This window comes from Hyperolius riggenbachi, chromosome 7, assembly GCF_040937935.1.
Source record: "Hyperolius riggenbachi isolate aHypRig1 chromosome 7, aHypRig1.pri, whole genome shotgun sequence".
NCBI lineage: Eukaryota > Metazoa > Chordata > Amphibia > Anura > Hyperoliidae > Hyperolius > Hyperolius riggenbachi.
The window spans coordinates 7,381,727-7,408,778 of NC_090652.1; the positions used below are offsets into that span (position 1 = coordinate 7,381,727).

Consider the following 27,052-nt stretch of genomic DNA (forward strand, 5'->3'; position numbering starts at 1 on the left):
GTCTGAGTGCTAACACATAAGCATTCGCAACGCCAGACAACCAGCAACTGAACAGCAAGAGATATATATATAGTAAAGCGCTCCACAGCGCCGCCCAGCTCCCATCAACCAATCACTGGCTGAGCAGGAATCAGCTGACCGCCCTGATCAGCTGATCTTCCTCCTATTGGTATAAAGAGCCTGTCTTGCAGCGCGCGCGTAGCTCTCCATCTGTGTGCACTACTAGGTCCAGACAACCCAGACACATGTTGCTGCGGGGTAACCGCCGCACTGGACGCGGAATCCACCGCCTTACCGTCAGAACATGCGGCGGCCCCCACGCCATTCTTCCCATGTGCACCATTAGTTCCAGATAACTCAGACGCATGCTGACGCGGACAAACCGCCGCATCAGACGCGGAATCAGACGCTTTACTGTCATAGCATGCGGCAGCTTTTCCGCTATTCATCACAGTATCCCAGCTTCCCAGTGCTTTCAATAGTGTATCCCAAGTTTCCAGTGCTTTCCATAGTGTATCCCAGCTTCCGGGTGCTTTTCATAGTGTATCCCAGCTTGCCAGTGCTTTCCATAATGTATCCCAGCTTTCCAGTGCTTTCCATAGTGTATCCCAGCTTCCCAGTGCTTTCCGCAGTGTATCCCAGCTTCCCAGTGCTTTCCATAGTGTATCCCAGCTTCCCAGTGCTCTCCAGTGTGTATCCCAGCTTCCCAGTGCTTTCCATAGTGTATCCCAGCTTCCCGGTGCTTTCCATAGTGTATCCCAGCTTCCGGGTGCTTTCCATAGTGTATCCCAGCTTGCCAGTGCTTTCCATAGTGTATCCCAGCTTTCCAGTGCTTTCCATAGTGTATCCCAGCTTCCCAGTGCTTTCCATAGTGTATCCCAGCTTTCCAGTGCTTTCAACAGTGTATCCCAGGTTTCCAGTGCTTTCCAAAGTGTATCCCAGCTTCCGGGTGGTTTCCATAGTGTATCCCAGCTATTGGGTGCTTTCCATAGTGTATCCCAGCTTCCCAGAGCTTTCCATAGTGTATCCCAGCTTCCCAGTGCTTTCCATAATGTATCCCATGTATTGCCTGGCAGGTCTGCTCATTTATTTGGCTGCACTAATGTCTGAGTCACACACCAGAAACAAGCATTTAGCCAATCCAGTCACAGTGTGACTGATCTGCATGCTTGTTCAGGGGCTATGGCTAAAGTATTAGAGGCAGAGAAGCAGCAGGACAGCCAGGCAATCTGTATGATATTAAAAGAGATCAGTATCTCAGCCTCCTTGTTCCTTCCATTTCAGGTGATTGTGCATCTACCGGGATCCCAGATTATCACAGCTTTGTACATCAGCCCCCAAAGTATCAATCAATCAATAAGTAAATGCTCAGGAATGTGCTGATAGATCAGGCGTTGTATGTAGAGACTTCATGGTAGTTAGAAGTCTTGTACGGTGGAAGAGACCAAGTGAAGAAAAAGAGGGGTGTCCTGGTCCACACCCTTAAAAAGTGGTGTGATTTTGTCAATAATGTGCATGAAGCCGTTATTTCGTCGCGGTTCACATGGTGCGGCAGGATACTGGCGGTTCGGTAAGGACAGGCTCCCGGCACAAGTCTCCCAGTGTCACCGCATGTGATGTCTAAGTCGCGGGAGAGCAGAGTAAGGCCGCTATGCGAGGCTAGAACGCCTGAGAGCGATTTCTCCGATGGTAGCGATGGAAGAACACAAACAAGGCAATTTCATCCTCCTGCAATTTAGAATGCATTTAGATCAATCATCCCCGTCATGAGTGGAGAATATCAGGAACAATATGATCAGACCACATCCTGCCGGCAGCACAGGCAGCGCAGGGATACAGGACCGCGCTGTCATCATCAGTATTATTATTGTGTATGTGCTGTGTACAGGGCCCCGTCTCCTGCAGCACTTTACTGCGTTCTGAACTGCAGGCGCCCCTCATTAAATGCCCTCCAGAACATTCTAAAATGTCTCCGTATCCTCAGATCAGCCAAGATGGTAGCGGACTGCTGATGGATGGAGGAGGAGTCTCAGGGGACCCAGGGATATCACCGTGGAGACCCAGAACCGCTAGGGATTGTGAAGAGAGTGATACCATTGCCATGTTATTACCCATGATGCATTGTGGGGAAAAGTTTCCGCTTATCGTCAAGATAAATACTTGGAAATAATTTGTTTATGGAAGCAGAAAAGTTTCAGTTTTGTCAGATTTTTGGTTCATGCAGCCCACTGCGAAAATATACCGGTAAGCGTTTTTAGATTTTATGACTTAAAGGGAACCTGAAGGGAAAGGAATATGGAGGCTGCCATCTTCATTCCTTTATAACTGACACCAGTTAGAAAGCCACTCGAATTCGAAATTGTAATGAAGGTTGATTAAGGCAGGTGTGAGTATGGGAGACGAGGGGTTACTTACCCAGAAGTCACTCGGGCTCCTATGCGTATCACTCCACTCGCATGCGATCTATGGTAAGCACTTCCTCCTTCAAGCCGGAAGGAGGAGGTGCGGTAGTGAATTGTGGAACGAGTCCCATAGGTCACGTGCGAGTGGACGGAAGGTGTAATCCTCGCTCAATGCTTTCCATACTTTGCAGTTCAGTGTGACAGGAGGCTGAGAAGGGAAATACACCTCACCCCTCTGCAGAAGCTGCTGAAATACGATCTATGCTGTGCTCACATGTATTTACAAAGCAAGCTAGATATGACTGTGCAGTTTCTAGGAGGAAAAAAAAGAGGTAGGAAATGACATCCGAATTGGCTTCAGTCAGAGGCAGTAAAGATGAAAAATGCCTGAAACTGTTTTCTCTTTATTTACTATAAAAAAAAAATCACTAAAAATCAAAACGTGAACAGTACAATACATGTGTTATGTAAGAAGAACAAGTATGCATCTACTCTTATATATGTTTTTTTTTGTTTGTTTTTTGGTGGGGGGTTTTTTGGTGGGGGGGGGGGGAGGGATGGTATGGCTGTTCCTGCTGCTTTGAAGATGAGATTGGCAGGATTAATGCCCGGCGCACAGATCCCCCGTGTGAACTGATATCAGCTGTTGTCACGCAGGACGAGGACTCGCAGTCTTTCAGCGAGATTGATATGCCCCTGGGGGATACCTAATGCCTCGTCTAATCCGCGAGGTGTGAGCAGGAAGTAACCTTCACCGCCGGGGAAACCTGCGTCACGTACCAGCCAGAATTAGAAGGCATAAATCAGTGGCGACTCGCAGATGGAGGAGGCGCAGGGCGTGCGGTGACAGTCAGCAGCAGAAGGCACAGGGCGTGCGGTGACAGTCTGCTGGAGGAGGCGCAGGGCGTGTGGTGACAGTCTGCTGGAGGAGGCGCAGGGCGTGCAGTGACAGTCAGCAGGAGGAGGCACAGGGCGTGCAGTGACAGTCTGCTGGAGGAGGCGCAGGGTTTGCGGTGACAGTCTGCAGGAGGAGGTGCAGGGCGTACGGTGACAGTCTGCAGGAGGAGGCGCAAGGGCGTGCGGTGACAGTCTGCAGGAGGAGGCGCAAGGGCGTGCGGTGACAGTCTGTAGAAGGAGGCGCAGGGCGTGCGGTGACAGTCTGCAGGAGGAGGCGCAGGGCATGCTGTGACAGTCTGCAGGAGGAGGCGCAGGGCGTGCGGTGACAGTCTGCTGGAGGAGGCGCAGGGCGTGCGGTGACAGTCTGCAGGAGGAGGCGCAGGGCGTGCGGTGACAGTCTGCAGGAGGAGGCGCAGGGCGTGCGGTGACAGTCTGCAGGAGGAGGCGCAGGGCGTGCGGTGACAGTCTGCAGGAGGAGGCGCAGGGCGTGCGGTGACAGTCTGCAGGAGGAGGCGCAGGGCGTGCGGTGACAGTCCGCAGGAGGAGGCGCAGGGCGTGCGGTGACAGTCTTCAGGAGGAGGCGCAGGGCATGCTGTGACAGTCTGCTGGAGGAGGCGCAGGGTGTGCGGTGACAGTCTGCAGGAGGAGGCGCAAGGGCGTGCGGTGACAGTCTATAGAAGGAGGTGCAGGGCGTGCGGTGACAGTCTGCTGGAGGAGGCGCAGGGCGTGTGGTGACAGTCAGCAGGAGGAGGCACAGGGCGTGCGGTGACAGTCTGCTGGAGGAGGCGCAGGGTTTGCGGTGACAGTCTGCAGGAGGAGGTGCAGGGCGTGTGGTGACAGTCTGCAGGAGGAGGCGCAAGGGCGTGCGGTGACAGTCTGTAGAGGGAGGTGCAGGGCGTGCGGTGACAGTCTGCTGGAGGAGGCGCAGGGTGTGCGGTGACAGTCTGCAGGAGGAGGCGCAAGGGTGTGCGGTGACAGTCTGTAGAAGGAGGTGCAAGGCGTGCGGTGACAGTCTGCTGGAGGAGGCGCAGGGTTTGCGGTGACAGTCTGCAGAAGGAGGTGCAGGGCGTGCGGTGACAGTCTGCAGGAGGAGGCGCAAGGGCGTGCGGTGACAGTCTTCAGGAGGAGGCGCAGGGCATGCTGTGACAGTCTGCAGGAGGAGGCGCAGGGCGTGCGGTGACAGTCTGCAGGAGGAGGCGCAGGGCATGCTGTGACAGTCTGCAGGAGGAGGCGCAGGGCGTGCCTTGACAGTCTGCTGGAGGAGGCGCAGGGCGTGCGATGACAGTCTGCAGGAGGAGGCGCAGGGTGTGCGGTGACAGTCTGCAGGAGGAGGCACGGCATGCAGTGACAGTCTGCAGGAGGAGGCGCAAGGGCATGCCGTGACAGTCTTCAGGAGGAGGCGCAGGGCGTGCGGTGACAGTCTGCAGGAGGAGGCGCAGGGCATGCTGTGACAGTCTGCAGGAGGAGGCGCAGGGCGTGCGGTGACAGTCTGCTGGAGGAGGCACAGGGCGTGCGGTGACAGTCTGCAGGAGGAGGCGCAGGGCGTGCGGTGACAGTCTGCAGGAGGAGGCGCAGGGCGTGCGGTGACAGTCTGCAGGAGGAGGCGCAGGGCGTGCGGTGACAGTCTGCAGGAGGAGGCGCAGGGCGTGCGGTGACAGTCTGCAGGAGGAGGCGCAGGGCGTGCGGTGACAGTCTGCAGGAGGAGGCGCAGGGCGTGCGGTGACAGTCCGCAGGAGGAGGCGCAGGGCGTGCGGTGACAGTCTTCAGGAGGAGGCGCAGGGCATGCTGTGACAGTCTGCAGGAGGAGGCGCAGGGCGTGCGGTTACAGTCTGCAGGAGGAGGCACGGCATGCAGTGACAGTCTGCAGGAGGAAGCGCAGGGCATGCAGTGACAGTCTTCAGGAAGAGGCGCAGGGCGTGCGGTGACAGTCCGGGGGGGCGCCCTCTTTCGCGTCAGGTAGCGGCGGATCGGCAGCGAGCGGCGGTGATCGAATTAAACACGCAGCTAGCAAAATGCTAGCTGCGTGTTTGAAAAAAAAAATTATTGAAATCGGCCCAGCAGGGCCTGAGCGGTGACCTCCCGCGTCTCTGGACGAGCTGAGCTCGTCCAGAACGCTAGGGAGGTTAAGTCCTTATCTGCCTGGAATTTCTGTGGTCAGGCAGGCCTCAGAATCAGGGTAATAAAGGCATCTGCTTAAGGCCTTTATTGTAATAAAGGCCTTTAAAATAATGAGCCACATTATTGGCATGCATTTTTAATGTGCTATTGAGATGCCTGCTAAAAATAGTGCTTGGTTCAATTTAACAATGCAAAGCAAAAGGCCCCACAATAGTGAAATATTATTACATCAGTTCATCAGCTGCACGAATTCACAACATAAGTTGCTCCTGCTCGTGACTAAACTGTGCCCACGACTGCCAACGCTCATATATGCCAAATCCGTTCCACTTCCTGTAGATTCCTCACAAGCTCGTGTCGTCATACGGAAAACAAACAGAACGCGACTCCCATACCGCTATACCGTCAGATATTGTTGCTGAAAGGACAACTATCAAAGTTAACTAAGATTCTAAATGCCACATATATTTCCAGTAATTACGAGCAAATAGCAATGCAAGGGCTTTTTTTTATCTTTTCGTTTGTGTGAAGAAAAAATGACAGAGAAAAGTCACTGTGGGCATTACTATGGTGGACTGTATCCTGCACACCCAGCATACATGCTCCAATACTGTGACTGGAATCTGTTCAGAATGATAGAAAGCAGAAATATAGCTTCAAATGTGTGTAAATACTTCATCAGCTGCAGCTCTGTGCCTTCCTGTCCGTGTGTCTCTCTCTGCCTCCCAGTGTAAAGTAAACAGTTTACAGCCAGGGAGAAGTGTAACCTAGCTACATATTATAGCCTCCCTCGATGCCGACTCAGAATTGTTACATTCAGCTGGTATAAACAAAGCTATTTTTTTCATACAGGCTGTGCTGAGAGACCTCTGAAAAGGCTTTTAGTGTTGCTGGCTAAAAGTTCTATAGGAATGTGGGTTTTGCAGAAAACTGTTTCTTTGATATTTGTTCTTTAATTCCCCGTGCTTAATTGTAATAACCACTGCTAACTCCACTGTGCCTGCAGACCTCCGTGCAGGGCTCCCTCCACCACTAAAGTCATACACTTACTAGGGGGTATGGCTGCCCCTTTAAAGACCAGCTAACTCCTGTTCCTTCCCTCTGTATAGTGGAGACTGGCCTCCCTTTCATCCACTTTCCTCTCTTGCACAGATCCTTAAAAAACTCCACAACAGATTCCCATAGCGTAAGATTTGGACTCACAGGTCTCGAATAAAATCACACATTTCAAAAACATTCCCTCACATGTGTATAGCGGTTCTCTTCCTGCTCCGTCCAAGCTCCACCCTACGGGTTTCGTCACTTAGTGTTTTTTTAAATCGCCCCAGTGGGTACTGAGTATGTTAGAGTATTGATTTTTCTGCGGAGGAGTGCAATTGCAATGCCATTTATTTATCTATTTTACGTACCTGGGGCTTCTTTGGGCTATCAAGGGCCCGCTCCCCCGTGCAAATTGCGGCTACAAATAGCAGGCGCAAAGTAGCCGCAATTTGCATAGCAGGTGGCCCCAGCTCTCCCTATTTTATGGGGCACCCAAATTACGACTAGTTGTGGCTATCAACATTACTATGGTGGCATCAAAGATACTGGCGGCTATGGTTAGGCAGTGGGGGTGGGGGGTTAAGATTAGGGGTCAGCAGGGCTGATCCTAAAGCTGGCCATACACTAGGCCGATTCCCTGCCGATCGACAGCAGATTCGATCACTGGGATCGAATCTGCTGTCACATCGTTCACGCTACATGCTAAATTTCGATCTATTTCGTCCCGAAATAGATCGCTCCGTGCGGGAAATTACCGACAATTGCCCGCGGGTAGGGAGTGCGTCGCTAGTGGCGTTCGAGTGCCCGAACGCCGGCGCGACTCCCCAGGTCTCCGCTGTCTTCTTCTCCGCGCTGGTCTCCGGGTCCGGCAGGCTTCACTTCTTCCTGTCCCGGCAGGAAGTTTAAACAGTAGAGGGCGCTCTACTATTTAAACTTCCCCCAGACAGGGAGAAGTGAAGCAGACCAGACCAGAGCGGAGAAGAAGACAGCGGAGACCTGGGGAGTCGTGCCGGCGGAGGAGGTAATGTATGCGGGGGGGGGGGGGGGGGGGGGAGCGGAGGCAGCAGCACCACCACAGATTGTGATCGGGGTCACCTGACTTGCTATACTTGGGGGAGGACATATAGATACCTGAACTGACAGAAGGCTCTGGACCCCGCTCGATTCCCTCAGTCCACTGATGTCCCATGTTGAAATTATGCAGGTTTGGGAGTCCTCGGGAGGTTTTGGAAGCATCCGTGTCCCTTAGTGTTTTCGCAGATGGGCGCGTACCTACCTACCTGCGAGCCTGGACTCCTGTGTGCGCAGTGTGGATCTGCTCGAGGGACTAGGGGACACGAGCACTTCCAAAGGCTGCCTGAGGGGGGGGACAAAGACGTATCGGCCTACTGGTGGAATAATTTCACTGGGGGGCCAGCAGGAAAACAACGGGATGGAGAGAAGACCAGGAAGGGCCTAGGGGAGCTTGTAAACAGGACAGAAAACAAGACTTCTCAAGAGCTGCCCCCACCCTATGGAACTCCCTCCCACTCCCCCTCAGCCTCGCTCCTTCCTTCAACACCTTCAAGCAAGCCTTCAAAACACATTTCTTTAAAATGGCGTACCCCACTCCAACTCTCTCAGTCAACCACCTTTTCCACAGTCCTACCTTATGTGTCCCCCCACCCTTTAGATTGTAAGCCTTGGCAGGTTCTCCCCCCTCCCTTAAGGTCCGTACACACGCCGGACTGGAGGCAGCGACAGGTCCGTCGTTGCCTCCCGCTGGGTGGGCGTGCCAACGACAGTCCGGCGTGTGTACGCACTGTCGGCGGACTGATACGGCTGTTTCTGAGCGATCCGCCGGGCGGATCGCTCAGAAACAGCCGTATCAGTCCGCCGACAGTGCGTACACACGCCGGACTGTCGTTGGCACGCCCACCCAGCGGGAGGCAACGACGGACCTGTCGCTGCCTCCAGTCCGGCGTGTGTACGGACCTTAAGTGTGTCCTTAATTTCACTACCCCAGCAATGACACCCTTCTCATGGACTAACTCGGACTTGATTTGCTGGGTCTCTGTAAATCGCATTTTATACCCTGATTGTATGTATAACCTTGTGCTATGTTGTGTAACCGTTTGCTACCTCTCTGTCTGTCACCTCTTGTTGCATTGTATGTATCCCTATTTATTGTCCAGCGCTGCGTAATATGTTGGCGCTTTATAAATACAATTAGTAGTAGGGGAGGCTGAGCCTTCTCGTGTCTTAGGTGAGTATCTGAGCCTTTTTTTTATTTTTTTTTTATTTTTTTTTTAGTTTTACTTCAGGTGCACTTTGAGGCTAAACACGTGATTTTTCTGAAAATGGAAAAAAAAAACTAAAAAAAACAACAACGCATGGCAATTTTTCATGCGGTTTTATGCGATTTTTCGCAATGGCCCTAATTTACCATATATGTTTATGTTTATGAAGCAGGTAGGAAAAAGGAAATTTTTCACTGATACTGATGGAAATATTCAGGTAGTCAGAATGTAAACATTTCCGTAAACTGCGCTGAAACTCGCCAAACAAACATGAATCCTGGATGTAGTCGCATGTTCCACGCAGACAACATAAACAACATCTGTGCCAAAAAGTTCCACATACGAGTAGTCTCATCTTTCACAGGCGTAATATAGGATGCTGCATGCCAACAATATCGCAGCGAGCTATCCATGGCAACCAGTTTTTAAGAAAAAAAAACATCTGGAATGGTGTCAGGTTTGAGATGTGGATTTTTATTCACACATCATATCAGTCCTTCAATATGTTGTATCTACAATGCTGGTTGGCATTACGGTTTAGGTAAGTACACACGTAAAGTTAGGGTGCCCACACATTACTCAGTTAGCTTCCATGTGATGACTGCTTGGCCCCTCCCTCCTCACGACATACTGTGTTCTCCATAGGAGAGCTGACAGCATGAGTCGTCAGAGGGGAGGGGCATGGAATGATCACGTGGGAGGCAGCAGCAGTTAGGCTAAACTGAGCTACATTAGAATATTAGGCTCATTTGAGCTGCCTATATGCAGGAAGAGGTTAACAGAGTAACAGTGGATCCCTATGCATTCATGACAGGGTAGTCAGCTTATTATGAATGGCTATTCTTAGCATGTCCTCCACCCGGCCTCCGAGTTCAGCAAGCCCTGATGACGTGTGACTTGCTTCCCGTCTGCAGTCACATTGAGGTCAATGCCGATCCTTTACTTACAAACAGTTGTGAGTCAGGTGACAAGGAGGAGGACGCTGACAGTGAAAAAGGACGCCAAAAATGACCAAATATATTTTCCAGCTCCAGGGTTACCATACGCATAGCTCCCAACTGGCCTTCTTTTGGAGGGACAGTCCCTCTTTGGGAACCCTGTCCTTCTGTCCTGTATGACCGGCCCTCACTCTTTGGCCCTGTGCTGTGTGACCAGCCCCCGCTCTGTGGCCCTGTGCTGTTTAACCGGTCCTCCCTCTGTGGCCCTGTGCTGTGTGGCCCTGTGCTGTGTGACCAGTTCTCGCTCTGTGGCCCTGTGCTGTGTGACCGGTCCTCGCTCTGTGGCCCTGTGCTGTGTGACCAGTCCTCACTCTGTGGCCCTGTGCTGTGTGACCGGTCCTCTGTGGCCCTGTGCTGTGTGACCGGTCGTCGCTCTGTGGCCCTGTGCTGTGTGACCAGTCCTCGCTCTGTGGCCCTGTGCTGTGTGACCAGTCCTCGCTCTGTGGCCCTGTGCTGTGTGACCTGTCCTCGCTCTGTGGCTCTGTGCTGTGTGACCAGTCCTCGCTCTGTGGCCCTGTGCTGTGTGACCGGTCCTCGCTCTGTGGCCCTGTGCTGTGTGACCAGTCCTCGCTCTGTGGCCCTGTGCTGTGTGACCAGTCCTCGCTCTGTGGCCCTGTGCTGTGTGACCGGTCCTCGTTCTGTGGCCCTGTGCTGTGTGACCAGTCCTCGCTCTGTGGCCCTGTGCTGTGTGACCGATCCTCCCTCTGTGTGGTGTGACTGGTCCTCGCTCTGTGGCCCTGTGCTTTGTGACCGGTCCCCCCTCTGTGCTCTGTGACCGGTCCTCTGTGGCCCTGTGCTGTGTGACCAGTCCCCGCTCTGTGGCCCTGTGCTGTGTGACCAGTCCTTGCTCTGTGGCCCTGTGCTGTGTGACCAGTCCTTGCTCTGTGGCCCTGTGCTGTGTGACCGGTCCTCGCTCTGTGGCCCTGTGCTGTGTGACTGGTCCTCGCTCTGTGGCCCTGTGCTGTGTGACCGGTCCCCCCTCTGTGCTCTGTGACTGGTCCTCTGTGGCCCTGTGCTGTGTGACCAGTCCTCGCTCTGTGGCGCTGTGCTTTGTGACCAGTCCTTGCTCTGTGGCCCTGTGCTGTGTGACTGGTCCTCGCTCTGTGGCCCTGTGCTGTGTGACCAGTCCTCGCTCTGTGGCCCTGTGCTGTGTGACGGATCCTCCCTCTGTGCTGTGTGACCGGTCCTCGCTCTGTGGCCCTGTGCTGTGTGACCAGTCCTCGCTCTGTGGCCCTGTGCTGTGTGACCAGTCCTCGCTCTGTGGCCCTGTGCTGTGTGACCGGTCCTCGCTCTGTGGCCCTGTGCTGTGTGACCGGTCCTTGCTCTGTGGCCCTGTGCTGTGTGACCGGTCCTCGCTCTGTGGCCCTGTGCTGTGTGACCGGTCCTCGCTCTGTGGCCCTGTGCTGTGTGACCGGTCCTCGCTCTGTGATCCTGTGCTGTGTGACCAGTCCTCGCTCTGTTGCCCTGTGCTGTGTGACCGGTCCTCGCTCTGTTGCCCTGTGCTGTGTGACCGGTCCTCGCTCTGTGGCCCTGTGCTTTGTGACCGGTCCTCCCTCTGTGGCCCTGTGCTGTGTGACCGGTCCTCTGTGGCCCTGTGTGACCAGTCCTCGCTCTGTGGCCCTGTGCTGTGTGACCGATCCTCCCTCTGTGCTTTGTGACCGCTCCTCCCTCTGTGGCCCTGTGCTGTGTGACCGGTCCTCGCTTAGTGGCCCTGTGCTGTGTGACCGGTCCTCGCTCTGTGGCCCTGTGCTGTGACCAGTCCTCGCCCTGTTGCCCTGTGCTGTGTGACCGGTCCTCTGTGGCCCTGTGTGACCAGTCCTTGCTCTGTGGCCCTGTGCTGTTTGGCCCTGTGCTGTGTGACAGGTCCTCGCTCTGTTGCCCTGTGCTGTGTGACCGGTTATCACTCTGTGGCACTGTGCTGTGTGGCCCTGTGCTGTGTGACCGGTCCTCGCTCTGTGGCCCTGTGCTGTGTGACCAGTCCTCGCCCTGTTGCCCTGTGCTGTGTGACCGGTCCTCTGTGGCCCTGTGTGACCAGTCCTTGCTCTGTGGCCCTGTGCTGTTTGGCCCTGTGCTGTGTGACAGGTCCTCGCTCTGTTGCCCTGTGCTGTGTGACCAGTCCTCGCTCTGTTGCCCTGTGCTGTGTGACCAGTCCTCGCTCTGTGGCCCTGTGCTGTGTGACCAGTCCTCGCTCTGTTGCCCTGTGCTGTGTGACCCTGTGCTGTGTGACCCTGTGCTGTGTGACCGGTCCTTGCTCTGTGGCCCTGTGCTGTGTGACTGGTCCTTGCTCTGTGGCCCTGTGCTATTTGACCGGTCCTTCCTCTGTAGCCCTGTTCTGTGTGACCGGTCCTTGCTCTGTGACCCTGTGCTGTGGCCCGGTGCTGTGTGACCGGTCCTTGCTCTGTGGCCCTGTGCTGTGTGACCGGTCCTTGCTCTGTGGCCCTGTGCTGTTTGACCGGTCCTCCCTCTGTGGCCCTGTTCTGTGTGACCGGTACTCCCTCTGTGGCCCTGTGCTGTGTGACCGGTCCTTGTTCTGTGGCTCTGTTCTGTGTGACCAGTCCTCACTCTGTGGCCCTGTTCTGTGTGACCAGTCCTCACTCTGTGGCCCTGTGCTGTGTGGCCCTGTGCTGTTTGACCGGTCCTCCCTCTGTGGCCCTGTGCTGTTTGACCGGTCCTCCCTCTGTGGCCCTGTTCTGTGTGACCGGTACTCCCTCTGTGGCCCTGTGCTGTGTGACCGGTCCTCCCTCTGTGGCCCTGTACTGTGTGACCGGTCCTCCCTCTGTGGCCCTGTGCTGTGTGACCAGTCCTCCCTCTGTGGCCCTGTGCTGTTTGACCGGTCCTCCCTCTGTGGCCCTGTGCTGTGTGACTTGTCCTTGTTCTGTTGCCCTGTTCTGTGTGACCAGTCCTCACTCTGTGGCCCTGTGCTGTGTGATCAGTCCACGCTCTGTGGCCCTGTGCTGTGTGACTGGTCCTCGCTCTGTGGCCCTGTGCTGTGTGACCCTGTGCTGTGTGACCGGTCCTCCCTCTGTGGCCCTGTGCTGTGTGACCGGTCCTCCCTCTGTGCCCCTGTGCTGTGTGACCAGTCCTCGCCCTGTTGCCCTGTGCTGTGTGATCAGTCCACGCTCTGTGGCCCTGTGCTGTGTGACCAGTCCTCGCTCTGTGGCCCTGTGCTGTGTGACCGGTCCTCGCTCTGTGGCCCTGTGCTGTGTGACCAGTCCTCGCTCTGTGGCCCTGTGCTGTGTGACGGATCCTCCCTCTGTGCTGTGTGACCGGTCTGTGCTGTGTGACCAGTCCTCGCTCTGTGGCCCTGTGCTGTGTGACCAGTCCTCGCTCTGTGGCCCTGTGCTGTGTGACCGATCCTCCCTCTGTGCTGTGTGACCAGTCCTCGCTCTGTGGCCCTGTGCTGTGTGACCAGTCCTCGCTCTGTGGCCCTGTGCTGTGTGACCAGTCCTCGCTCTGTGGCCCTGTGCTGTGTGACCGGTCCTCGCTCTGTGGCCCTGTGCTGTGTGACCGGTCCCCCCTCTGTGCTCTGTGACCGGTCCTCTGTGGCCCTGTGCTGTGTGACCAGTCCTCGCTCTGTGGCCCTGTGCTTTGTGACCAGTCCTCGCTCTGTGGCCCTGTGCTGTGTGACCGGTCCTCGCTCTGTGGCCCTGTGCTGTGTGACCAGTCCTCGCTCTGTGGCCCTGTGCTGTGTGACGGATCCTCCCTCTGTGCTGTGTGACCGGTCCTCGCTCTGTGGCCCTGTGCTGTGTGACCAGTCCTCGCTCTGTGGCCCTGTGCTGTGTGACCAGTCCTCGCTCTGTGGCCCTGTACTGTGTGTCCGGTCCTTGCTCTGTGGCCCTGTGCTGTGTGACCGGTCCTCGCTCTGTGGCCCTGTGCTGTGTGACCGGTCCTCGCTCTGTGACCCTGTGCTGTGTGACCAGTCCTCGCTCTGTTGCCCTGTGCTGTGTGACCAGTCCTCGCTCTGTGGCCCTGTGCTGTGTGACCGGTCCTCCCTCTGTGGCCCTGTGCTGTGTGACCGATCCTCTGTGGCCCTGTGTGACCAGTCCTCGCTCTGTGGCCCTGTGCTGTGTGACCGATCCTCCCTCTGTGCTTTGTGACCGCTCCTCCCTCTGTGGCCCTGTGCTGTGTGACCGGTCCTCGCTTAGTGGCCCTGTGCTGTGTGACCGGTCCTCGCTCTGTGGCCCTGTGCTGTGTGACCAGTCTTCGCCCTGTTGCCCTGTGCTGTGTGACCGGTCCTCTGTGGCCCTGTGTGACCAGTCCTTGCTCTGTGGCCCTGTGTGACCAGTCCTTGCTCTGTGGCCCTGTGCTGTGTGACCAGTCCTCCCTCTGTGGCCCTGTGCTGTGTGGCCCTGTGCTGTGTGACAGGTCCTCGCTATGTGGCCCTGTGCTGTGTGACCAGTCCTTGCTCTGTGGCCCTGTGCTGTGTGACCGGTCCTCGCTCTGTGGCCCTGTGCTGTGTGACCGGTCCTCGCTCTGTGGCCCTGTGCTGTGTGACCAGTCCTCGCTCTGTGGCCCTGTGCTGTGTGACCAGTCCTCGCTCTGTGGCCCTGTGCTGTGTGACCAGTCCTCGCTCTGTTGCCCTGTGCTGTGTGACCCTGTGCTGTGTGACCGGTCCTTGCTCTGTGGCCCTGTGCTGTGTGACCGGTCCTTGCTCTGTGGCCCTGTGCTGTGTGACCGGTCCTTGCTCTGTAGCCCTGTGCTGTGTGAATAGTCCTTGCTCTGTGGCCCTGTGCTGTGTGACTAGTCCTTGCTCTGTGGCCCTGTGCTGTGTGACTGGTCCTCGCTCTGTGGCCCTGTGCTGTGTGACTGGTCCTTGCTCTGTGGCCCTGTGCTGTTTGACCGGTCCTTACTCTGTGGCCCTGTTCTGTGTGACCGGTCCTTGCTCTGTGACCCTGTGCTGTGGCCCTGTGCTGTGTGACCGGTCCTCGCTCTGTGGCCCTGTGCTATGTGACTGGTCCTTGCTCTGTGGCCCTGTGCTCTGTGGCCCTGTGCTGTGTGACCGGTCCTCGCTCTGTGGCCCTGTGCTGTGTGACCGGTTATCACTCTGTGGCACTGTGCTGTGTGGCCCTGTGCTGTGTGACCGGTCCTCGCTCTGTGGCCCTGTGCTGTGTGACCGGTCCTCACTCTGTGGCCCTGTGCTGTGTGACCGGTCCTCGCTCTGTGGCCCTTTGTTGTGTGACTGGTTATCACTCTGTGGCACTGTGCTGTGTGACCGGTCCTCACTCTGTGGCCCTGTGCTGTGTGACCGGTCCTCACTCTGTGGCCCTGTGCTGTGTGACTGGTCCTTGCTCTGTGGCCCTGTGCTGTGTGACCGGTCCTCACTCTGTGGCCCTGTGCTGTGTGACCGGTCCTCGCTCTGTGGCCCTGTGCTGTGTGACCGGTCCTCACTCTGTGGCCCTGTGCTGTGTGACCGGTCCTCGCTCTGTGGTCCTGTGCTGTGTGACCGGTCCTCACTCTGTGGCCCTGTGCTATGTGACTGGTCCTTGCTCTGTGGCCCTGTGCTGTGTGACCGGTCCTCGCTCTGTGGCCCTGTGCTGTGTGACCGGTTATCACTCTGTGGCACTGTGCTGTGTGGCCCTGTGCTGTGTGACCGGTCCTCGCTCTGTGGCCCTGTGCTGTGTGACCGGTCCTCACTCTGTGGCCCTGTGCTGTGTGACCGGTCCTCGCTCTGTGGCCCTGTGTTGTGTGACTGGTTATCACTCTGTGGCACTGTGCTGTGTGACCGGTCCTCACTCTGTGGCCCTGTGCTGTGTGGCCGGTCCTCACTCTGTGGCCCTGTGCTGTGTGACTGGTCCTTGCTCTGTGGCCCTGTGCTGTGTGACCGATCCTCACTCTGTGGCCCTGTGCTGTGTGACCGGTCCTCGCTCTGTGGCCCTGTGCTGTGTGACCGGTCCTCCCTCTGTGGCCCTGTGTTGTGTGACCGGTCCTCCCTCTGTGGCCCTGTGCTGTGTGACCGGTCCTCCCTCTGTGGCCCTGTGCTGTGTGACAGGTCCTCGCTCTGTGGCCCTGTGCTGTGTGGCCGGTCCTTGTTCTGTGCTGTGTGGCCCTGTGCTGTGTGGCCCTGTGCTGTGTGACATGTCCTCCCTCTGTGGAGCAGCACTGACACGCAGCGCGGCTCTCTGCATTGATTCTCTCTCTGTTTCCTGAGCTCTCTGCACGACAGATGCGGCCCCCTCCCTGTCATACAGCCGGCAGTGACAGACCCGGCCACCAGGGACATGTGCTGCCCCCAGAGGAGGCTCCAAGCCTGGCATTAGACGTCTGTTCTCTGGTACTGCAGACACTCCAGGGACTGCCACTTTGCAGGTACTTTGCCAGCGCACCGAGGCCTGGAGCACACCAGTGACAGCAGGAATGGGGCTGAAATCCGATCGGCTGTCATCAGATTGATTTCTGTTATTTGCTGGACAGTCTAACGCACAGATTGCTGCAGGAGTCTCCCCCTCCCCCCTTCCTGGCTGACCCTTAAGGGCCCTTTCACACTGGCGCGGTGCGTTGACCTTTTCTGCCGCAGGCCAATGCTACACCCATGGAACTCTATAGTGCCTTTTATACCTTACTTTGTACAGCGCCACGGAATATGTTGGCGCTTTATAAATCAATAATAATATAATAAATGGGAAAGGGATGTTTGGATGTTCGTTACTCGATCACGCAAAAATGGCTGAACGGATTTGAATGAAATTTGGCACACACGTAGTACATTACCTGGAATAAAGTATAGGATACTTGTTAATTGCCATAACCAAAAAGTGGGCGGAGACAAATACAAATTTTACTGGAAAATGTAAACTGCAGTCATTCTTACACTGTTAATGGTAGGGTTCTAAAACTTTGCACAGTTGGTCACTGGGTGACTGGGGTTAATATTCAGAAAAGTGGGTGGAGCCTACAAAAAACAATCAAAAATTACCTATTGATTTTTCAGGGGAATATTTCATTGCTGCCATTTTTGCACTGTTAATGGCACAAGCCTCAAACCTGGTACAGTTGATCATTGCGTGACTGGGGTTTAAATTTATATAAGGGGGTGGAGCCCCAAACAGCCAATCTGATTTGTTTAATTTTAATGCAGGTTATTGATGCCAAAGACCGCAAAGCTCACAAACTTGGTCATTGAGTAATTGAGTAATTGTGTGTTAGGGTTAGGAAAAGTGGGCGCAGCCAACACCAGCCAAATACATAATCGGGCAATGCTGGGTCATCAGTAGGCGGAGACAAATACAAATTTCACTGAGAAAATGTAAACTGCAGCAATTCTTACACTTTTAATGGTAGGGTTCTCAAACTTTGCACAGTTGATCACTGGGTGACTGAGATTAATATTCAGAGAAGTGGGTGGAGCCTATAAAAGCCAATCAAAATTCACCTATTGATTTTCAAGAGGGAATCTGTAATTGCTACCATTCTTGCACTGTTAATGGCACAAGCCTTAAACCTGGTACAGTTAGTCATTGGGTGACTGGGGTTAAAATTCAGACAAAGGGGTGGAGCCACAAACAGCCAATCAGATTTGTTTAATCTCAATGCAAATTATTGATGCCAAAGACCGCAAAGCTCACAAACTTGGTCATTGAGTAATTGTGTGTTAGGGTTAGAAATAGTAGGTGGAGCCAACACCAGCCAAATACATACCTGAACAATGTTAGGAAATAAGTGGGTGGAGAAAAATAAAAATTTCATTGCACAAATGTAAACTGCAGCAATTCTTACACTATTAATGGTAGGGTTCTCAAACTTTGCACAGTTGGTCACTGGGTGACTGAGATTAATATTCAGAAAAGTGGGTGGAGCCTACAAAAGCCAATCAAAATCCACCTATTAATCTTTAAGGGGAATATTTAATTGATGCCATTCTTGCACTGTTAATCACCTGTACCTGGTACAGTTGGCCATTGGGTGATTGGGGTTCAAATTCAGAAAAGGGGTGGAGCCACATCCAATCAGATTAATTTTATTTCGTTGCAAATTATTGATGCCAAAGACCGCAAAGCTCACATACTTGGTCAGTGAGTAATTGTGTGTTAGGGTTAGGAAAAGTGGGCAGAGCCAACACTAGCCAAATACATACCCGGGCAACGCCGGGCGTCCAGCTAGTAATAATAATAATACTAAGCGCGGAGCGACCCAATCCGGGGTGGAAGTGACATTTGTGCCGCATACCTGGAGCGAGACCATACCTGGGCAGCAAATCGGAAGTCATGTAAGTCTCAGAATTTTTAGAAATGTTACCGCGTTCGCATTGCGCGCAATTCATCTTTTCAGCCACAGGAAATGAGTGCCAGAACGGGGATTACCACGTATTAATGCTGTTTTTGGCACTGCGGTACGACAGTCGAACCGATTTGAATCCCAACGCCAGTTGTCAGTGTGAAACCGGCCTTACAGTGTCCATACATTTCTCGATATTGCAGCCCGAAAAACCATTCTGTTTGATAATCTAATCGAATCTGAAGAGAACTGGTTCCGCAACATGGCTGTCCGATCGACCTTTTGATCGATATCCGTCCAAAACCAGTCGTAAGGGCTTCATCAGGTGGGCGTCAGTAACAGAGTTTGATATCACAATGGCCGACAGCGGAGGAAGATTAAAGGATCCCCGAAGTGACATGTGGCATAATGAGATAGACATGTGTATGTACAGTGCCTAGCACACAAAGAACTAGGCTGTGCTACTTTTTTTCTTTCTCTGCCTGAAAGAGTTAAATATCAGGTATGTAAGTGGCTGACTCAGTCCTGACTCCGACAGGAAGTGACTACAGTCTGACCCTCAGTGATAAGAAATTCCAACTATAAAACACTTTTCTAGCAGAAAATGGCTTCTGACAGCAGGAAAGGGATAAAAAGGTTAATTTCTTATCAGTGAGGGTCACACTGCAGTCACTTCCTGTCTGAGTCAGGACTGAGTCAGCCACTTACATACCTGATATTTAACTCTTTCAGGCAGAGAAAGAAAAAAAGGAACACAGCCTAGTTATTTGTGTGCTAGGCACTGTACATATCCATGTCTATCTCATCATGTCGCATGTCAGTTCGGGTATCCTTTAAGATGAAATGAGCCCTAGGCAAGGAAGTAACTTTGCTTGCCCTATATGGTCCCTTTAGTAAGCTGAGGTGGGGGACAGGCCAGAGAAACTGGAATTTTGGGCCCCTTGACGCCAACTAGGCCCCGGCACTTGCTTAGTTTGCCTTGTGGATGATCAATAGGTAGAGCGGGGGAGGGTGAGAACCTCTGTTAGGTTGGATTTAATATCTTTGAGTTCTCATAGTAGAAAAGGATTCTCACTTTGGCGTTGATTTACATATTCTCTCTTAGGCTCCCTGCACACTGCATGCGATTCCGACTTTTAATCGTTTTTTACATCCGATTCCGATTTGTAATCGTTACTGCATGCTGCGTTTTTTCCTCAGTTTTTCTGTTGATTGCATTCAGAGAAAATCGGAATTGCAAATCGGAATCGCAAAACGAATTTGCAGTGTGCAGGGAGCCTTAAGGTGGTCATTAACGGTCCAATCTCTGTGCGATCAATCCAGTACCGTTAATGGTGGTGATTGGCTATAAGCGATCGTAGGCTGTTGGCGGGGATGCAGTGCAGAGTTCAGTCACTGCTGCTAGAGAGGATGCAGTGCAGAGTTCAGTCGCTGCTGGTGGGGATGCAGTGCAGAGTTCAGTCGCTGCTGGTGGGGATGCAGTGCAGAGTTCAGTCACTGCCGGTGGGGATGCAGTGCAGAGTTCAGTCACTGCCGGTGGGGATGCAGTGCAGAGTTCAGTCACTGCTGGTGGGGATGAAGTGCAGAGTTCAGTCACTGCTGCTGGCGGGGAGGCAGAGCAGAGTTCAGCTGCTGGCGGGGAGGCAGAGCAGAGTTCAGCTGCTGGCGGGGATGCAGTGCAGAGTTCAGCTGCTGGCGGGGATGCAGTGCAGAGTTCAGCTGCTGGTGGGGATGCAGTGCAGAGTTCAGCTGCTGGTGGGGATGCAGTGCAGAGTTCAGCTGCTGGTGGGGATGCAGTGCAGAGTTCAGCTGCTGGTGGGGATGCAGTGCAGAGTTCAGCTGCTGGTGGGGATGCAGTGCAGAGTTCAGCTGCTGGTGGGGATGCAGTGCAGAGTTCAGCTGCTGGCGGGGATGCAGTGCAGAGTTCAGATGCTGGCGGGGATGCAGTGCAGAGTTCAGTCACTGCTGCTGGCGGGGAGGCAGAGCAGAGTTCAGCTGCTGGCGGGGATGCAGTGCAGAGTTCAGCTGCTGGTGGGGATGCAGAGCAGAGTTCAGCTGCTGGCGGGGATGCAGTGCAGAGTTCAGCTGCTGGCGGGGATGCAGTGCAGAGTTCAGCTGCTGGTGGGGATGCAGTGCAGAGTTCAGCTGCTGGTGGGGATGCAGTGCAGAGTTCAGCTGCTGGTGGGGATGCAGTGCAGAGTTCAGCTGCTGGTGGGGATGCAGTGCAGAGTTCAGCTGCTGGTGGGGATGCAGTGCAGAGTTCAGCTGCTGGCGGGGATGCAGTGCAGAGTTCAGCTGCTGGCGGGGATGCAGTGCAGAGTTCAGATGCTGGCGGGGATGCAGTGCAGAGTTCAGTCACTGCTGCTGGCGGGGAGGCAGAGCAGAGTTCAGCTGCTGGCGGGGATGCAGTGCAGAGTTCAGCTGCTGGTGGGGATGCAGAGCAGAGTTCAGCTGCTGGCGAGGATGCAGTGCAGAGTTCAGCTGCTGGCGGGGATGCAGTGCAGAGTTCAGCTGCTGGCGGGGATGCAGTGCAGAGTTCAGCTGCTGGTGGGGATGCAGTGCAGAGTTCAGCTGCTGGTGGGGATGCAGTGCAGAGTTCAGCTGCTGGTGGGGATGCAGTGCAGAGTTCAGTTGCTGGTGGGGATGCAGTGCAGAGTTCAGCTGCTGGCGGGGATGCAGTGCAGAGATCAGTCACTGCTGCTGGAGAGGATGCAGTGCAGAGTTCAGCTGCTGGCTGGGATGCAGTGCAGAGTTCAGCTGCTGGCTGGGATGCAGTGCAGAGTTCAGCTGCTGGCAGGGATGCAGTGCAGAGTTCAGTCACTGTTCCTGGCTGGGATTCCGTTGCAGAGTTCAGCTGCTGGCAGGAATGCAGTGCAGAGTTCAGTCACTGCTGGCAGGAATGCAGTGCAGAGTTCAGTCACTGCTGGCGGGGATGCAGTGCAGAGTTCAGCTGCTGGCGGGGATGCAGTGCAGAGTTCAGCTGCTGGCGGGGATGCAGTGCAGAGTTCAGCTGCTGGCGGGGATGCAGTGCAGAGTTCAGCTGCTGGCGGGGATGCAGTGCAGAGTTCAGCTGCTGGCGGGGATGCAGTGCAGAGTTCAGCTGCTGGCGGGGATGCAGTGCAGAGTTCAGCTGCTGGCAGGGATGCAGTGCAGAGTTCAGTCACTGTTCCTGGCTGGGATGCAGTGCAAAGTTCAGCTGCTGGCAGGAATGCAGTGCAGAGTTCAGCTGTTGGCGGGGATGCAGTGCAGAGTTTAGCTGCTGGCGGGGATGCAATGCAGAGTTCAGCTGTTGGCGGGGATGCAATGCAGAGTTCAGCTGCTGGCGGGGATGCAGTGCAGAGTTCAGCTGCTGGCGGGGATGCAGTGCAGAGTTCAGCTGCTGGCGGGGATGCAGTGCAGAGTTCAGCTGCTGGCGGGGATGCAGTGCAGAGTTCAGCTGCTGGCGGGGATGCAGTGCAGAGTTCAGCTGCTGGCGGGGGATGCAGTGCAGAGTTCAGTCACTGCTGCTGGAGAGGATGCAGTGCAGAGTTCAGCTGCTGGCGGGGATGCAGTGCAGAGTTCAGCTGCTGGCGGGATGCAGTGCAGAGTTCAGCTGCTGGCGGGGATGCAGTGCAGAGTTCAGCTGCTGGCGGGGATGCAGTGCAGAGTTCAGCTGCTGGCGGGGATGCAGTGCAGAGTTCAGTCCCAGCTGCTGGCAGGGATGCAGTGCAGAGTTCAGCTGCTGTCGGGGATGCAGTGCAGAGTTCAGCTGCTGTCGGGGATGCAGTGCAGAGTTCAGCTGCTGGCGGGGAGGCAGTGCAGAGTGCAGTCACAGCTGCTGGCAGGGATGCAGTGCAGAGTTCAGTCACTGCTGGCAGGGATGCAGTGCAGAGTGCAGAGTTCAGCTGCTGGCGGGGATGCAGTGCAGAGTTCAGCTGCTGGCAGGGATGCAGTGCAGAGTTCAGCTGTTGGCGGGGATGCAATGCAGAGTTCAGCTGCTGGCGGGGATGCAGTGCAGAGTTCAGTCACTGCTGGCGGGGATGCAGAGCAGAGTTCAGCTGCTGGCGGGGATGCAGAGCAGAGTTCAGCTGCTGGCGGGGATGCAGTGCAGAGTTCAGCTGCTGGCAGGGATGCAGTGCAGAGTTCAGTCACTGCTGGCGGGGATGCAGTGCAGCGTTCAGCTGCTGGCGGGATGCAGTGCAGAGTTCAGCTGCTGGCGGGGATGCAGAGCAGAGTTCAGCTGCTGGCAGGGATGCAGTGCAGAGTTCAGCTGCTGGCGGGGATGCAGAGCAGAGTTCAGCTGCTGGCGGGATGCAGTGCAGAGTTCAGTCACTGCTGGCGGGATGCAGTGCAGAGTTCAGCTGCTGGCGGGGATGCAGTGCAGAGTTCAGCTGCTGGCAGGGATGCAGAGCAGAGTTCAGCTGCTGGCGGGGATGCAGAGCAGAGTTCAGCTGCTGGCGGGGATGCAGTGCAGAGTTCAGCTGCTGGCGGGGATGCAGTGCAGAGTTCAGCTGCTGGCGGGGATGCAGTGCAGAGTTCAGCTGCTGGCGGGGATGCAGTGCAGAGTGCTGAGGCCTTTGCGTCGGCATTTGTTCTCAGGCTGAAGGGAATCTATTCTGTGTCTTCAGAGAGTCTCTCCCCCGTGTCTGATGGGAAGAGGATCTGATGATAAGCCTGCCAGTCTCTCTCTGCTTTCTCCACCTGGTACCCGTCTCGCTGTGCCAGGCTGCTCTCAGGTCTGCCTGGCTATTAATCCCGCCGCACCAACTGGGAGGTCCCCCCGCCTGTAGCTGTGAGATATGAGGGGGGTGACGGGGGTCTGACTCATGCCAACACAGCCTCTTCCGCTAGCTGCTGTGCTCAGTGTTCACTTTGTAAAAACAATGCTATGGCATGGATCAGCGCTGCACAAGATATTTATCATTTCAGTCATCTGAAGTCTATGGCTTAAATTCGCTATAAGTTCAGTAGAAATTAAACAGTCAGTAAAATACCCATGTGGTGTTTCAGACTTTTTTTAAAATCTAAATTCACAAAACATTTTACACGGTAAATAGTTATTTAGTTTCCACTGGCTGTGTTTGCATTTCCGCAGTGTTTCCGATGCGTTTGCGCTTTTAAAAAAAAAGAAAAAACATTCTCATTCACTCGAATGCGGCAAAATCGCTGCAATTTTGAAGAATCACCGTAAAAAACGCAGTGGAAGCTCGACAGACGAGCATTGCAAACACAGTCAATAGAAATGGAGCTTAACCGGTATTTCTTATTCAGTATTTGCTGGATTATTGCAGTGCAGGGAAAATGAAGGAAGGATGTGATACAGATTATTATACTGACAAGTAAAGTGCAAGTCCAGGCTGCATGAAATTATCATAAAATTTGCATCAGCTCAAAATATTAGCATCATATTAAACATTTTTGATTTCTACATAATAATACAGCAAAACCCCCTTTATCCGGCACAGGCGGTGATAGCCTAATGCCAGATACATGTGTTTGCCAGTTGTTTGAGCAACCGGACGATAAAAGCACAAACCTCCCCCCACCCTCCCCTTCGTACATACGTCCTTCTTGTATGGCTCCCGGCGTGTCAGCTGACCCACATCAGGTCATGTGACCCACCAGGAGCCATGCAAGGTAACTGCAGGAAGGTTAGTAGACGGCACTGGAGGCTTGGTAAGTATTTAATGCCCTGCAAACCCCCAAAGCACTTTCCCTGTTTCCCCCTCAGCCATGCCGGTTAGTTGAGACTTCGGATAACGGAGATTTTGTGAAATTAGGGGAATATATTTTTATTATTAACTTTCTTGTTTTCCTGAATAGTGTTATTAGTTTTCCCCCTTTCTCTGCTCTGTTTCCTTCTTTCTGTAACCTTTAACGTCCACATTTTATCGCGTGCTACAAGGTTAGCGGGTGCCGCCATTTGATTGACTCTCGATCACATTTGTACCGAGATCTGATTGAAATCAGGTGTTGAAAGGTTGAAAAGCGATTGCCGCTCCGAGCTCTGCTCAGGATGGTTTGTTGGGTTTGAAGAGGTCATGGTTTAGCGCATGCATGTCAAACTCCGGCCTGTGGGCCAAATCTGGCCCTCTGAGCCATCAGATTTGGCCCTCAGGTGGTTTCCCCTCTTTGCATTATGTTTGGCCCACTTAGCACCACCAGAGAAGCTATATTGGAGGGTAAGTCCAAGATCATTAGGGAAGCTATATGGGGAGGGAGGGGGGAGGCACTAGACACAAGGCACCTGTATAGACAAGGGCCACTAGACACTAAGGAACTGTATAGGGGAGGGGGCCACTAGACACCAAGGAACTGTATAGGGGAGGGAGGGGGGCCACTAGACACCAAGGAACTGTATAGGGGAGGGGGACCACTAGACACCAAGGAACTGTATAGGGGAGGGAGGGGGGCCACTAGACACCAAGGAACTGTATAGGGGAGGGGGGGCACTAGACACCAGGGAACTGTATGGGGAGGGGGACCACTAGATACCAAGGAACTGTATAGGGGAGGGAGGGGGGCCACTAGACACCAAGGAACTGTATATAGGGGAGGGGGCCACTAGACACCAAGGAACTGTATAGGGGAGGGAGGGGGGCCACTAGACACCAAGGAACTGTATAGGGGAGGGGGGGCACTAGACACCAGGGAACTGTATAGGGGAGGGAGGGGGGCCACTAGACACTAAGAAACTGTATAGGGGAGGGGTCCACTAGACACCAAGGAACTGTATAGGGGAGGGGGGCCACTAGACACCAGGGAACTGTATAGGGGAGGGGGACCACTAGACACCAAGGAACTGTATAGGGGAGGGGGGCTACTAGACACCAAGGAACTGTATAGGGGAGGGAAGACCACTAGACACCAGGGAACTGTATAGGGGAGAGAGGGGGCCACTAGACACCAAGGAACTGTATAGGGGAGGGAGGGCCACTAAACACCAGGGAACTGTATAGGGGAGGGAGAATGCCACTAGACACCAAGGAACTGTATAGGGGAGGGGGCCACTAGACACCAAGAAACTGTATAGGGGAGGGAGGGGGGCCACTAGACACCAAGGAACTGTATAGGGGAGGGGGACCACTAGACACCAAGGAACTGTATAGGGGAGGGAGGGGGGCCACTAGACACCAAGGAACTGTATAGGGGAGGGGGGGCACTAGACACCAGGGAACTGTATGGGGAGGGGGACCACTAGATACCAAGGAACTGTATAGGGGAGGGAGGGGGGCCACTAGACACCAAGGAACTGTATATAGGGGAGGGGGCCACTAGACACCAAGGAACTGTATAGGGGAGGGAGGGGGGCCACTAGACACCAAGGAACTGTATAGGGGAGGGGGGGCACTAGACACCAGGGAACTGTATAGGGGAGGGAGGGGGGCCACTAGACACTAAGAAACTGTATAGGGGAGGGGTCCACTAGACACCAAGGAACTGTATAGGGGAGGGGGGCCACTAGACACCAGGGAACTGTATAGGGGAGGGGGACCACTAGACACCAGGGAACTGTATAGGGGAGGGAGGGGGCCACTAGACACCAAGGAACTGTATAGGGGAGGGAGGGCCACTAAACACCAGGGAACTGTATAGGGGAGGGAGAATGCCACTAGACACCAAGGAACTGTATAGGGGAGGGAGGGCCACTAGACACCAATTAACTGTATAGGGGATAGAGGGGTGCTATTAGACACCAGGGAACTGTATAAGGGAGAGAGGTGGCCACTAGACATTGAGGTTGGTCCGCAACTTGGTTCCAGGGCTCAATTTTGGCCCACTTTGTGTCCGAGTTTTACACTCCTGGCTCAGCGGATGGCGTCTTCTGGCGTTTCCAGTACGCCCGGATTGGTAATACGAGTTGGGGGTACGCGTTGTTTGACGCTTCCTGGGAGTGCCATGGGCGTCACACTGCAGATAAGGGTTCCCTGCATTGACTAATCGTACCTGGCAGGCATAACACCGTTGGAGACCCCAAATTCTGCATCATCTAATTTATAATTCTCTAGACAGAGGCCGGCGGCTGTAGACTGTAAGAGAACCTGTTGTGCGTCAGAGTTGTCCATCGCTCCTGCATGTGGCAGCATTGCGCCCCCACGTCTGGCGCCGAGATTACCGGCTCTGCCTCCCATAACGAGGCAGCAGATACTTGGCAGCGTCCGCTTATTATGCTGGCCGCGCCTGGAGACCTGGAGGATTCTCAAGTCTGAGCTTCCTGGTGGCCCATAACTCACCCAAGGGTAAAAAGCTGTCACTCCACACTTTACCTAATAGCGGATAGATTTTTTTTTTCTTTTAAGTAACATCCCATTATCTGCAGAATCTGGCGTCCTTGGCTGGTCTCGGAGCGCGATTTAGGCTTTTATTCACCTGCGTTCTTCCGTTCAGACTTCCGATTGAGAAAGTTGATCTGATCTGTCCCCAAAAAATGTACTTTATGACTAGCTTTTGATTTGATGGCCATTATCGATCTCTTTCTGGATCCTGAGTTAATCGGACAGGCTGGAAATTCTCTCTCTAAAAACCGTCCATCTGCCCGTATGTATGTATGTATGATCAATTAAGTCATTGAAGGAAAGAAAGGTCGAGCCAGTCTCCAATGTCCTGAGACAATCGTTGATGGAGTATACAATCAGTATACTGATCAGAATCAGAAGTGAAATCGTTAACTTGTGGAGCTATTCTGCTAGACCGATCTATGACAAAACGATATATGGATCAATTTTCTCAATTGGAAGTTTGACAAGACAAGACAAATAACATTTATATTGTGCTTTTCTCCTGGCAGACTCAAAGCGCCAGAGCTGCAGCCACTATCCACGCTCTATAGGCCTAAGGTCTCCTACGGAATAGGTGCTGGGCTTACTGAATAGGCAGAGCCGAGATTCGAACCCAGGTCTCCTGTGTCAGAGGCACAGCCCTTAACCAGTACACTATCCAGCCACACAAGTTTGATCGACAGTGGCGATGCTTGTGAGGGGCATGATGGCTGGCTGTTGGGCCCATTTGGGTGATCAAAATCAATATTTGTATGGCAAGCTTAAAGGGGAACTTCAGCCTAAACAAACATACTGTCATTAAGTTAATTAGTTATGTTAATTAGAATAGATAGGTAATATAATTTTTT

At 54.1% G+C, this 27,052-nt stretch overlaps 2 protein-coding genes across 6 annotated transcripts in view; one reads left to right on the forward strand and one right to left on the reverse strand.

The window, feature by feature from the left end:
• Positions 1 to 27,052, forward strand: part of RAI1 (retinoic acid induced 1) — a 275,318-nt gene that overhangs the window by 88,241 nt on the left and 160,025 nt on the right. The gene's annotated exons all lie outside the window — the stretch shown is intronic.
• Positions 14,582 to 15,919, reverse strand: LOC137525326 (protein rtoA-like). Its single transcript, XM_068246381.1, has one exon. It carries the CDS (start codon positions 15,917 to 15,919, stop codon positions 14,582 to 14,584), a length of 1,338 nt encoding a protein of 445 aa, XP_068102482.1.